This window comes from Oncorhynchus kisutch, linkage group LG5, assembly GCF_002021735.2.
Source record: "Oncorhynchus kisutch isolate 150728-3 linkage group LG5, Okis_V2, whole genome shotgun sequence".
Lineage (NCBI taxonomy): Eukaryota > Metazoa > Chordata > Actinopteri > Salmoniformes > Salmonidae > Oncorhynchus > Oncorhynchus kisutch.
The window spans coordinates 30,421,989-30,436,503 of NC_034178.2; the positions used below are offsets into that span (position 1 = coordinate 30,421,989).

At 45.4% G+C, this 14,515-nt stretch overlaps 1 protein-coding gene across 3 annotated transcripts in view; it reads right to left on the minus strand.

Moving 5' to 3' along the window:
* Positions 1 to 14,515, minus strand: part of cacna2d2a (calcium channel, voltage-dependent, alpha 2/delta subunit 2a) — a 254,816-nt gene that overhangs the window by 13,065 nt on the left and 227,236 nt on the right. For all 3 annotated transcript variants that reach the window (XM_031824825.1, XM_031824824.1, XM_020482984.2), the window contains 8 exons: positions 13,582 to 13,671; positions 13,291 to 13,356; positions 6,501 to 6,575; positions 6,336 to 6,410; positions 6,115 to 6,186; positions 5,824 to 5,895; positions 4,272 to 4,333; positions 3,327 to 3,403 (listed from right to left, as the gene is read on the minus strand). In XM_031824825.1, coding sequence (XP_031680685.1) covers positions 3,327 to 3,403; positions 4,272 to 4,333; positions 5,824 to 5,895; positions 6,115 to 6,186; positions 6,336 to 6,410; positions 6,501 to 6,575; positions 13,291 to 13,356; positions 13,582 to 13,671 — 589 coding nt within the window. The remainder of the gene's footprint in view (positions 1 to 3,326; positions 3,404 to 4,271; positions 4,334 to 5,823; positions 5,896 to 6,114; positions 6,187 to 6,335; positions 6,411 to 6,500; positions 6,576 to 13,290; positions 13,357 to 13,581; positions 13,672 to 14,515) is intronic.

Below are 14,515 nucleotides of genomic sequence, written 5' to 3' on the forward strand. Positions count from 1 at the left end.
GTTCTTCAGGGTGCAGGGAGCGCGGAAGGGAGTTACCATAGCAACACCGAAGAGGAATCATGGGGGATACACCAGCATTAGCCAATATGGTGCCTCAAATGCAACCTGACTCTGCCTTTAACAGTTTCAACCAGCACTCACTTTCTTACTCATTTTCCACTTTAGTTCATCACCATTGAGAAATCGTCACCAGATCAAGCCAACCATTGTGATTTGATTTTGAAGTTAACTGTTCTTTTTTTTAAGTCGGAGAACTGACTCCCATCACACACCATGACGGGAAGTGAGTTCTCAGACAGATTAACCCATAATGAGTGCATTTCACAGGCAGGCATCAACATGGCCAACTATTGCAGGGAGAGGTGGTGGCGCAGGGGTCCTGATGGAAGTGGTCACCCCTCAGACTGGCAGGGGACACGGCTCAGAGAGACACACAATCTGGGGAAATGCATTGCACTGTGAAGGGCATATCAATGGGCAACTTGCTTTACCTCTGGTAAGCTAACCTAATTTGTTTTTATTCAGATAAATACGTTTTTTGTTATATCTATGATTCTCTGAACCTCATTAAACACAGCAATATATCTATTGTTATCTGACTTCCTTTACATTTCAGATCATCTCTATAAACCATGAGAAAGTAGATGAGACGTAGATATTTGACAACGAATTAATTGAAGGCCTGACTGCAGTTCTACGAGTGCCCAGGTAGTGTCGCGCCCACAGTGCCGTGCACATCCGGGTCATGGTTGTTTTTTAGGAGGAAGTAGAGGGCCGTTCCCCCAGCAGTCTGAGGGCTGATAGGGGGAGGAAGGAGACAAGCTGATGGAGACAGGGGTTACAGAGGGACGACACACGAGGCAGGCGCCACGGGGCGCTCTGCCACGTACCCGACAACATGAGAGGACCAGGGTGGTCCACAGTGTGGCCCTAAAGAGATCCGTCAGCAGCACTAACACTAGCTACTGTAACATGGGCAAACAATTCAGTTGAGCTAACTAACACAGCCTGTTGTTCTAATACGGAGTCAACTTCAGGAACGCTAACATGCTAAACAAGCTTAGTAAGGCTAACATGGACGAACAATTCAGTTGAGCTAACTAACACAGTCTGTTGTTCTAATATGGGCTCAACTTCAGTAGGTAACATGCTAAGTAACCTCAAGGCTAACATGGGGACTAAATCACCTGGGCTTAAACAGCTTGGCTAAAACTGCAGGTGGCCTTAGTCAAGCTAACATATTAATAGCCTAAATGCAGCAATCACGATGATGTTGTAAATAGTTAATAAACCGCGGTGACATTCTTAGACGTACTACCATGGGGGGGGGGGGGGGGGGAATCAATGGACTCAAATGAGACTCAAATAGGAACAGCCTTAGTTATACTCATATAAAACAATGTGGTTAACTTCAGTTTGTTGAACTACATTATAATGACAAAATAGGCTTTAACATTACAGGGAGGCTTTCGCCTGCTCTAGTGTGAGGACAGTTAAGATGGAGAACGTCCTTAGCTCCACCGGGACTTTTGGAAGCGATGGCGGCTCCCTCAACTCCAGTACACTGGTGTGAGAGTTAAGACATCCTTTCGGCTACAATGGCATTGTAAGACAGGGAGAGAGACAGAGAGATGGAAGGAGAGAAATACCGAGAGAAAGGGACACAGAGAGTTGGAGGGGAGGAGAAAAAAAGGAAAGAGAGAGAGAGAGAGAGAGAGAGAGAGAGAGAGAGAGCGAAGGATAGTAAAAGTGAGACACAGCCAGAGAGCTATCCACAGAGGGGAGGTGTAGAGGGACGAAATACAAAAAGGTTTTAACAGAGAACGTGGATATTAGCTGTCTTCTTTGGGTGTTTGGGGGTGTTAGAGACCTGAGAGTGACTGAAGCACCAGAGACGTGGGGGTGAGGTTGGAGACTGGAGGAGCCATCGTGAAAGAGATGGGGTCTAAGCTGCAGCAGGAGGGTGGGTGGGTGGGTGGAGAGTGAGGAGGAAGAGGAGAACGAGGAGGAGGAAGAGGAGGGTCTTGAAGGCAAGACGGGCAGGAACAGAGGCAAGCAGGCTGGGACAGGTGAGGGTGGGGGCAGCGAGGGTGGGAGGAGGTTGAGGTGTGGGAAGAGGCAGCAGTAGGGAGTAGGAGGTAAAGGTAGGGAATGTGGACCAACATGGAGTATACTTGCCCTTCGTGTATGGAACTGTGTGGATCCGTCAGAGAAGTAGTGAGCAAGAAAAGAAACAGGGGGTAGGGGAGGGGGGGGGGGGGGGGGGGGGTCACAGACAATATTTTATTCAATTATTATTTGAATAAAAATATTGCTTTTTCAAAAGAAAGAAACCAATTAAGTCAAACAGACGATAAAGGGAAATAAATGAAGAACAAACACCTTTTTTGCAAGAAGCAAACAAGAAACTGAACAGAATGAGGACAAAGGAAAACCAGGAAGTCGAGAAACAGAACGAAAGAAGAAACAGTAAAGGACAAAAAAAAAAAACTGAACTGAGAAAGTTAACCATGGAGGTTCCCAGAATAAACAGAACAGAACGAACCAGGAAAAGAGCGGAGCAACAGGGTCTGGAGAAAGAAAGCATGAGAGAGACAACAGGTGTCCCCATTGAGACCCACTAAACCCAAACTCCCACAGAGGAAGGACAGACCCTCGTCACGGGCCGTGGGAGTTTATCTACTGAATGATTCCAAAGCTAAATACAAAACAGCAACAAGGAACAGTCCAACAGAAAATAATCACACATCTAGGAACTCAACAGGAACACAACTCAATAGAAATCATAATCAAAACACGAGAGAAAAGAGTGAAAAGCATGCCTGTTTTCACCGGTTTGGAAACATCAAAAAAGTTTCAAACACAGACGCTTCAGAATCATTGCTTGTTGGTGGAGAAGAGGCGAGAGCATTTGGCAAAGAAAAATAATAGCACAAAGACACCATTATTTTCACCTTAATAACACAGTAAAACCACAGCTTTCACCTTTCTGTCATTTTCCGATTTTTTCTTCAACAGTTGTGAAGAAAAAAAATCACCATAGTGTACAGCACAGTATGAAGACAGGAGGGTAGATAGGGGGGGTGGGGAGATGAAAGAGTTTCACTCCCAAGATGTCCCTGTCACAGGGGAGGAGAGGGGGGAGAGGAGAGGAGAGGGGGGAGGGGTATAGAGGAATGCTCCACTCTGATCGTCCCTGCGATGGTGTTTACTGGAGACCCCGGAGGCAGGACTTAGTAAGGGGGGGGGGGGGCGTAAGGTCAAATTTGGGAGAGAGAGAAAGAGTAGAGAGAGAGGGCTGGTGTTGGGTGTCTCCTGGTACTTACACTGCACCTGCAGGATCTGGTCACTCAGGTTAGCCTTGATGTGGTTCTCACTGTACGTGGGCAGAACCAGCCCGAGACTGGAGTGGTGAGGCAGACACAGAACAACATCAGCATCCTAGTATTTAAGTCCTAATACACACGCGCACGCGCCACACACAGAGCCTTCGCCTTGGACACAAATGACAGCATTCTCTAATCGGGAGGTGTGAACAACCTGCACTCAAAACAACACAAGAGGTTTAAATGATCAGAGAAGCGCAGCAACTGTTTCAGCTTAACGATGTGCTAATAGAACTGAAGAGTGGGACCGTGTTCAAGTCAGCTGGCTCCACAGAAACCAACACCTGGCTCCTAGCCAACAGAGATAAAAAAAAAAGACATGTATAAAAAACAAGCATTTCTAGGTCTATTGAATATCATAAAATGTAATTTGCAAAGTGTTGCCTGGAGGAAATGGTGTTATAATGTCACTTGGAGATGGATACAATGCATAGAGCATGCAGTTATTTTGTGCTTATGATCCCATTACAGTTATTTTACAAGAGAAAGGAGTGTGTGTCTTAATTTGTGGTGATTTCAGTGAATAATCCACTATGCAGAAAGCAGATTTTGTGGATACTCCATGGTTGATAGACGGAGCCCATATCTCTGAATTTCTACACACCAGTGGTTGATAAATGACACTCGTCGAAAGCACGTTTCTGAGATGTAGAGATGGGTTATAGATCTTTATCCACAGGGTCACAGGGGGTCTGAACTCACCTCCAGGTCTCAGTCTTACCGCCAGGGTCGTATACGGTTGGAAACCGTAGCAAACTATTTTGCAACGGAGAACGTCTTGCAACGAAAACGAGCTTCTTATTGGACAAGTTCAGGTAGTCCCTCCCCTCTGTTTGGTTTCTAGAGAATTACTACCCAGATGAAGGCTGGTTGCTTAGCACCCACCTGTAATCTGTGCCTTCCACCGGTGTCCAGGAGTATGTCCGCATAGCCTCATCAATGTACCTCTGCAATCAGACAACACTCTGATCAGCATCAGAATCCCTTCCTCAATTTGGCTGTATTGTTTTGAAAAAGACTAAATCTAAGTAACGCACAGACATACATATACATATATGGTGCCTTTGGAAAGAATTCAGACCCCTTGACTTTTTCCACTTTTTGTTACGTTACAGCTTTATTCTAAAATGGATAAAAAATGTTTTACAAATCTTCAGCAATATACACACAATACTCAATAACTTAATTGAGGTCCACCTGTGTTAAATTACATCTATCGGACATGATTTGGAAAGGCACACCTGTCTATTTAAGGTCCCACAGTTGACAGTGCATTTCAGAGCAAAAACCAAGCCATGAGGTCGAAGGAATAGTCCGTAGAGCTCTGAGACAGGATTGTGATGAGGAACAGATCTGGGGAAGGGTATCACTCTGACAGAGCTCTAGAGTTCCTCTGTGGAGATGGGAGAACCTTCCAGAAGGACAATCATCTCTGCAGCATTCCACTAATCATGCCTTTACGGAAGAGTGGCCAGATGGAAGCCTCTCCTCAGTAAAAGGCACATGACAGCCCGCTTGGAGTTTGCCAAAAGGCACCTAAAGGACTCTCAGGCCATGAGAAACAAGATTCTCTGGTCTAATGAAACCAAGATTGGGATTCTCTGGCCTGAATGAAAAATGTCACGTCTGGAGGAAACCTGCCACCATCCCTATGGTGAAGCATGGTGGTGGCAGCATCTTGCTGTGTTTTTCAGAGGAAGGGACTGGGAGACTAGTCAGAATCGAGGGAAAGATGAACGGAGCAAAGTATAGAGAGACCCTTGATGAAAACCTGTTCCTGCTCAGAACCTCAGACTGGGGTGAAGGTTCACCTTCCAACAGGACAACAACTCTAAGCACACAGCCAAGACAACGCAGGAGTGACTTCAGGACAAGTATCTGAATGTCCTTGTGTGGCCGGGCCGTAGCTCGGACTTGAATTCGATCAAACATCTCTGGAGAGACCTGAAAATAGCTGTGCAGCGATGCTCCCCATCCAACCTGACAGAGCTTGTGAGGATCCGCAGAGAAGAATTGGAAAAACTCCCCAAATACAGGTGTGCCAAGCTTGCAGCGTCATACCCAAGAAGACTCAATGCTGTAATCGCTGCCAAAGGTGCTTATGTAAATATGCTATTTCAGTTTTTTGTATTTGTTATAAATTAGCGACAATGTGTAACACCCTGTTTTTACTTTGTCATTATGGGGTATTGCGTGTACATTGAAGAGGGACAAAAAAAAAAGATTTATTACATTTTAGAATGAAGCTGTAACGTAACAAAATCTGGAAAAAGTCAAGGGGTCTGAATACTTTCCGAAGGCACCGTATATATAAAAAATCTCTTCCTCAAAAACAACTTGAACTGTAGTACAACAAGTTGTACGGTAGTCCTAACTCAAGTTATTCTGGATGGTACCGGCACGGTTCATGGCTGAGCCTCATATATTGATGACTTGCCTCATCAACTGACTTAATGAGGGTCTTGATTTTCCTATGCCCTGGTTTTCCATCAATCATGTCACGACGGATCTGCGAGAGAGCGAGGGATAGAAACAGACAGAATATGAGACGGAGAAAGAAAATGAGAAGGAAATGACAAGGGCAAAATGGAGATAAAGAGTTACTTCTAACGCTAACCAAAAACCAGCTGTAACATTTGATTCAACAGTTTGGTCACGGGACCACTGTAATACAGTTGTAGTTATAATGTTAGAGATGTGTGGGTGTTCAGGTGATCACTGTCTTTACCTCCTCCTTTTTACTGTCTTCCAGCTCAGCATCCAGGAAGTCCAGAGTGACAGGCTCTCTGAAGTTAATGATCTGCGAGAGAGAGAGACATGCAGCCAACCAGACACCAGGAATAATACCCGTATCTGGGTAGAAAATCCAAGACCTCCAGAACAGAGAAATACAAATGATATATAGAACTAGAGTCAGTAGGAGTGATTTGAGGACAGTTTGGGTCCTACCTTAGGTTGTAAGTTGGGGTGCAGGAGCAAATAGCCATTTTTGTCGATTGCATACGTGTATCCATTGGCTCCAAGCTGTAGGGACAGAGTTGAGACTTAAAACCAGGGAAAAAAGTAAAGATATTTCTACTGCATGTGAGCTGCGTGCATGTGTGACGTACTTACCCTATACGTTGGCGTCTTCCTCTTAATTTCGTTGATCGCAACATCCACTCCCATGACACCAAGGACGAGCTGAGTCTGTGTAAAGACAACACAGACGGCAAAAGCTGAAATATTTGAACTCTGGCGGCGACTTCTATCTACCGTGGCAGCTGACGGCATTCAACGCCAGCCTCAACGGCATTCACCATCGTGCTCTCAATGAAAACAATGACATCTGGTTTGCCAACTACGGTCTACCTCATACCATCTAAATGCAGCATTAGTGCATTCATCCTAAGAAGGCTAGGTGAGACAACTACATATCACAGTTGTAGTAGGTACATTTTTCCACAATAACGAAGTTATCAGCAAAGTTGGTGCTAGTAGTAAAAGACAAGTGTGATTTCAAATAAATACGGGGGGTGTCACACCCTGATCTGTTTGACCTGTCTCTGTGCTTGTCTCCACCCCCCACCAGGTGTCTCCCATCTCTGCTCATTATCCCCTGTGTATTTATATCTGTGTTCTCTGTTTGTCTGTGGCCAGTTTGTTTTGTTCGTCTTGCCTACCAGTGGTTTTCCCCTTGCTCCTGTCTGTTTGTAGTTTCTGGTTTCCCGGGATTGGGAATTCTGCCTGCCCTGAGACTCTCTGCCGTTCTGTACCTTTTGGACTCTGATCTGGATTACTGAACACTGCCTGCCCTTGACCTGTTGTTTTGCCTGCCCCCTGTTCTAGTAATAAACTTTTGTTAGGGTTTGAGATGTATGAGCATCTGTACCTCTCTCACTGATCCTGTCATCACATTATCATTCAGCCTCTCACATTAAGAAGCAGAGGCTGCACACACACACACCCACACACACTCATACACTCACACTCACAGACACAGTGGAAGCACACACACAGCAAACGGGCCTTTAGACTGACTGCTGAAAAGCTGTCCTCACCATCTGTGACTTATAACCATGTGTACCATCTGACTAATCTATATCTAAACCCTGGAACTGAGTCAATTTGTCATAGCGTCACTCTGTTTTTAAAGCCTGCGTGATTCAAGAGTCAATATTTTCTATTTGGTTTTAACAGTTGATTCAGTGGGAGCTAAGCAACAGATTGTACATCAAAAATCCGATCAAATGAACTTTTATTTGTCATATGTGCAAAACAACAACTGGTGTAGACAACCATAAAAATACAAATAAAATAGTAACAAGAGGAATAAAATAAATTACATGAGAATGGAGGTATATACAGGGAGTACCAGTACCAGATCAATGTGGAGAGGTATATACAGGGAGTACCAGTACCAGATCGATGTGGAGAGGTATATACAGGGAGTACCAGTACCAGATCAATGTGGAGAGGTATATACAGGGAGTACCAGTACCAGATCAATGTGGAGAGGTATATACAGGGAGTACCAGTACCAGATCAATGTGGAGAGGTATATACAGGGAGTACCAGTACCAGATCAATGTGGAGAGGTATATACAGGGAGTACCAGTACCAGATCAATGTGGAGAGGTATATACAGGGAGTACCAGTACCAGATCAATGTGGAGAGGTATATACAGGGAGTACCAGTACCAGATCAATGTGGAGAGGTATATACAGGGAGTACCAGTACCAGATCAATGTGGAGAGGTATATACAGGGAGTACCAGTACCAGATCAATGTGGAGAGGTATATACAGGGAGTACCAGTACCAGATCAATGTGGAGAGGTATATACAGGGAGTACCAGTACCAGATCAATGTGGAGAGGTATATACAGGGAGTACCAGTACCAGATCAATGTGGAGAGGTATATACAGGGAGTACCAGTACCAGATCAATGTGGAGAGGTATATACAGGGAGTACCAGTACCAGATCGATGTGGAGAGGTATATACAGGGAGTACCAGTACCAGATCAATGTGGAGAGGTATATACAGGGAGTACCAGTACCAGATCAATGTGGAGAGGTATATACAGGGAGTACCAGTACCAGATCAATGTGGAGAGGTATATACAGGGAGTACCAGTACCAGATCAATGTGGAGAGGTATATACAGGGAGTACCAGTACCAGATCAATGTGGAGAGGTATATACAGGGAGTACCAGTACCAGATCAATGTGCAGAGGTATGTACAGGGAGTACCAGTACCAGATCAATGTGGAGAGGTATATACAGGGAGTACCAGTACCAGATCAATGTGGAGAGGTATATACAGGGAGTACCAGTACCAGATCAATGTGCAGAGGTATATACAGGGAGTACCAGTACCAGATCAATGTGCAGAGGTATGTACAGCGAGTACCAGTACCAGATCAATCTGGAGCTATATACAGGGAGTACCAGTACCAGATCAATGTGCAGAGGTATATACAGGGAGTATCCGTACCAGATCAATGTGCAGAGGTATGAGGTATTTGAGGTAGATATGTACATGAAGGCAGGGTAAAGTGACTAGGCATCAGGATAGATAATAATAAGGTATTTGAGGTAGATATGTACATGAAGGCAGGGTAAAGTGACTAGGCATCAGGATAGATAATAATAAGGTATTTGAGGTAGATATGTACATGAAGGCAGGGTAAAGTGACTAGGCATCAGGATAGATAATAATAAGGTATTTGAGGTAGATATGTACATGAAGGCAGGGTAAAGTGACTAGGCATCAGGATAGATAATAATAAGGTATTTGAGGTAGATATGTACATGAAGGCAGGGTAAAGTGACTAGGCATCAGGATAGATAATAATAAGGTATTTGAGGTAGATATGTACATGAAGGCAGGGTAAAGTGACTAGGCATCAGGATAGATAATAATAAGGTATTTGAGGTAGATATGTACATGAAGGCAGGGTAAAGTGACTAGGCATCAGGATAGATAATAATAAGGTATTTGAGGTAGATATGTACATGAAGGCAGGGTAAAGTGACTAGGCATCAGGATAGATAATAATAAGAGTAAAATAAAGAACAGAGCAGCGGCAGCAAATTATGTGTAAAAGTGTGTGTGTGTGTGTGAGTGTGCGTGTATGTGTGTAATGGCTATGTATGTGTGTTTGTATTGTGTCGGTCTGCATGTGTGTTATGTGTGTGTGCATGTAGTGCACGTGTGTGGGTTTTGTGTGGGAGTGTCAATGTGGTGTCCCCTGTATTTGGTTTGTATATATGGTCTAGTGAGTGTGTGTAGGGTCAGTGCAAGATAGAGTTCGTGCAGATAGTTTGGGTACCATTAATTGACTATTTAGCAGTCTGGCACCGCCTGATATAGAGGTCCTGGATGGCAGGGAGCTCGGCCCCGTACTGGCGAGTCCACACCACCCTCTGTAGCACTTTGTGGTCCAGGGCTGTGCATTTGCCATACCAAGCGGTGATGCAGCCAGTCAAGATGCTCTTGATGGTGCAGCTGTAGAACTTCTTGAGGATCCGAGGGCCCATGCCAAACCTTTTCAGCCTCTTGAGGCTCTTCCCGACAGTGTGGGTGTGTGTGGACCATGTCGTGACTCGCTCCACAACAGCCCTGTCAATGTGGATGGGAGCGTGCTCTCCCCTCCTTCTCCTATACTCCACAATCAGCTCCTTGGTCTTACTGACGTTGAAGGAGAGGTTGCTGTCCTGGTACCACACTGCTAAGTCCCTGACCTCTCTGTAGGCTGACTCAGCGCTGTCTGTGATCAGGCCTACCACCGTTGTGACGTCAGCAAACTTAATGATGGTGTTGGATTCATGCGTGGTCATGCAGTCGTGGGTAAACAGGGAGTACTGGAGGGGACTGAGCACACACCCCTGAGGGGCCCCCGTGTTGAGGGTCAGCATGGTGGAGATGTTGTTGCCTACCCTCACCACCTGGGGCCGGCCCGTCAGGAAGTCCAGGATCCAGTTGCAGAGGGAGGGGTTCTGTCCCAGGGTCCGTAGCTTGGTGATGAGCTTGGAGGAGACTGTTATTGAACGCGGAGCTGTAGTCTATGACCAGCATTCTCACATAGTTATTTCTCCTCTTGTCCAGGTGGGAGAGGGCAGTGTGAAGTGCAATTTAGATTGTGTCATCTGTGGATCTATTGGGGTGGTATGCGAAATGGAATGGGTCTAGTCTGTCTGGAATGATAGTGTTGATAGTGTTGTGTGTCATGACCAGACTTTCAAAGCACTTCTTAATTACAGATGTCAGTGCTACAGGGCTATAGTCATCTAGGCAGGTTACCTTGGAGCCCTTGGGAACAGGGTCAATGGTGATCAGCTTGAAACATGTTGGGATTACAGACTGGGAGAAGGATATATTGAAAATGTCTGTGAAGACACTTGCCAGCTGGTCTGTACATGACTAGAGAACGCCCACTGGTATTCCGTCTGGCCCAACGGCCTTGTGATTGTTAACCTGTTAAAACGTTTTGGCTCACATTAGCCACGGAGAGAGAGAGATCACACAGTCATCCGGAAAAACAGAGGCTTTCACACAAGGCACAGTGTTATATTCCTCGAAGCGAGCATAAAAGACATTTAGTTCATTTGGGAGTTCTGCATCACTGGGCAACTCATGGTTGGGTTTCCCTTTGTAATCCGTTATTGTCTGCAAGCCCTGCCATATACGACGAGCATCAGAGCCAGTGTAATAGGCTTCTACCTTCCTCCTATATTGTCCTTTCACATGTTTGATGTCTTGTCGGAGGTCGTAGTGGGTTTTCTTGTATGCTTCCATGTCCGTGTCCCGTTCCTTGTAAGCGGTAGCTCTAACCTTTAACCCGGTGCGGATATTGCCTGTAATCCATGGTTTTTGGTAAGGATACGTTCTTATAGTCACTGGGGGGGATTTGTTTATGAACTTGTTGATGAAGCTCGTGACTGTTGTGGGAAACTCCTCAATGCTATCAGATGAATCCCGCAACACATCCCAGTATGTACTAGCAAAACAGTCTTGTAGCGTCGCATCTGCTTCATCTGACCACTTCCGTATTGAGTAGCATCACTGCTACTTCCTGTTTGAGCATTTGTTTGTAAACAGGAGAATAGAGCCGTGGTCAGATTTGCCAAAGGTAGGATGAGGGAGGGACTTGTCTGGAGTTTCTTGCTTGTTTATGGCCCCATACAGTTCGTTGAGTGCCAGAGTGGCGCTGGCTTGGACAGGATGTAGACAGTTGTAATAATTACGGATGAGAACTCTCTTACCATGATGTATTCTATATCAGGTGAACAAAAGTTTGAGATTTCCTTCACACTTGAAGCAGCACACCAGTTGTTATTTATGAAAAAAAACACCCTTTTGACTTGTCTGAAGCCTCTGTACGATCCTGTCGTTGCACGGAGAATCCACTGAGTACTACGTGCATAGCGTCGTCATCCAGACACGTTTCAGCAAGACATGTAATATTGCAGCTTTTAAAGTCTATCTGATAGGAGACTCTCGAACAAAGCTCATCCATCTTATTCTCCAGTGACTGGACAATTGCCAATAGAACAGAGAGGAGCGCCGTTCTGGTTTTCTCTTCGCCTCAATTTCACCAGGACTCCACCTCGTCTCCCATTTCCACGCCTGCAGCGTTTTGCTAGCCCATTGAACAAAGGAATAGGGTCCGGTATGAACAGTGGAACAGCTGAGTCGGAGTTGTCGCATTTGGTTAGTAACTGTCGATCTGATGTCCAGAAGTGCTTGGCGGTCATATGTGATAATAGTATGAACTTTCTGTACAAATATGATAAAAGTCACTATATAGCAAAGCTGGGTTGGAACCGAGGCAAGCCAAGCAAAGCTGAACTGGACTGGTTACACATGCAGCATAGTTGCAAAGCCGAGCTGGTCTGTGTCAGCCCTATAGTGTGAATCAGACATGAGTGGAAGGATATATCAGAGCTGCTGGGCCTGTTGCCACCTCAGGGGGTCAGTGTTGCAATGCGGTCGTTCGGTCGCTGCACCAGGATGGGAGGGTGCCATGAGGCATGGCTAATGCTAAACATTAGGGAGTTATAGAGAAGGAAAGGGACTACATGTTGTAGTCAGGATTCCTGTTGTCTTACAATGGTGCAATCCCTGTTGCTCAAATGGGAAGTCTGTATCTAAGTTAGTACTGATGCAATATCTGTTTATGTATCAGCATCTGTTGACAGTGGTCCTCATAACCGCCCTGAGACTTTTTGAAGATGAACAGGGCAATAAATGAAGTCTGGGAACTTGTTAATCAGGATCTGTTGACAGTGGTCCTCCTAACCGCCCTGGGACATTTTGAAGATGAACAGGGCAATAAATGAAGTCTGGGAACTTGTTAATCAGGATCTGTTGACAGTGGTCCTCCTAACCGCCCTGGGACATTTTGAAGATGAACAGGGCAATAAATGAAGTCTGGGAACTTGTTAATCAGGATCTGTTGACAGTGGTCCTCCTAACCGCCCTGGGACATTTTGAAGATGAACAGGGCAATAAATGAAGTCTGGGAACTTGTTAATCAGGATCTGTTGACAGTGGTCCTCCTAACCGCCCTGGGACATTTTGAAGATGAACAGGGCAATAAATGAAGTCTGGGAACTTGTTAATCAGGATCTGTTGACAGTGGTCCTCCTAACCGCCCTGGGACATTTTGAAGATGAACAGGGCAATAAATTAAGTCTGGGAACTTGTTAATCAGGATCTGTTGACAGTGGTCCTCCTAACCGCCCTGGGACATTTTGAAGATGAACAGGGCAATAAATGAAGTCTGGGAACTTGTTAATCAGGATCTGTTGACAGTGGTCCTCCTAACCGCCCTGGGACATTTTGAAGATGAACAGGGCAATAAATGAAGTCTAGGAACTTGTTAATCAGTGTAAACCCTAATGCTGGTAATGTTCACCTGAGAGTTTGCGTCAGCGGTGAGGTTGAAGACCGGCATGGTCCCGGTGATGACCAGACCCAGACCCTGAACACACAAACAACATAGCAAAATCAACATCTTCGCACACAGCACTTCACAAGGTCCTGTTAGCATCTACATAACGTTTTGCCATCTAAAACATAGCTATGTAATGACTCAAAAGAGACGTTTGAAAACTAAAGAGCTTGACGTGACAAGGTAAACTTGTATTAAAACTTAAATGTAATGTAGCAGAGACATTGTGTTGCTAGTCATCAGTCTGTGTCTTACCAGAGCATCCTGGTAGACGTTGGTCCATTGGACCAGCTTGGCCTTGGGCCCAGCCAGCACCATGGGCCGACCCAGCACATCCAGGTACTCCTGAGACATGGAGAACACACACGTCAGAGCAATGACACACAGACACAGACACACAAACACACACAGCATCTACTGCTTGATAGTGCTTGCCTTACAGTGGGGGTTGCTAAAACAGTGAGCTGTAAGAGCATGTCACCCTTATTCAACGTAAAGCTATAAGACCCTGACAAGTCTTCTCCTCGTCATATTAACCGGTGGGCCAACAGTAGAAGCTGCCTAGTGCTGAGGAGCAGTAAAGCCTGCGGACGGTCTTCAGCCATTCAGAGTCGTTATTCGTCATTATGAATCAGCTATTAAAAACACAATAGGAGTGCCAGGGGGCACTTGGCACAAACAGGCCAATCTCCCACTGGCTCTCTGTGTTCAGCAAGGCAGTGTGAAAACACCTCTCTGTGTTGGAAAACAAGGGTTAAGGGTTAAACTCATGAGTGATTCAACGCGTTCATCAAATTCGTCTCTCCGTAGGTTTTGTTTTACAGATTCTAAACGACAAAGATGTTTAATTGATCCATGGGATGCTGTTATTGCCCCCCCCTCCCCCCCCGACAGGGATCACATCACCCAACTCTGAGAAGAAAACCTCCTGACCTTGGGAGCTTGATTCTGTCAGTGCGACATCTTAGTGAGTTCCTGCTGTTTCTGTTCAGCTCAAGGGAAAACAAAAGGCAATGGTGACTCCTTCACCGACTCCGATTTATCTCAATTGCGGGTGAGGAATTTAGGGAGATTCCATCCAAATCCAATACAGATTTAGGTAAACAATGCCCCCTTTACATGATGGAATATTCCATCATAGCACTCAGACCTTAACCATAACCGTCTGTGTATACTTGGTATACACACA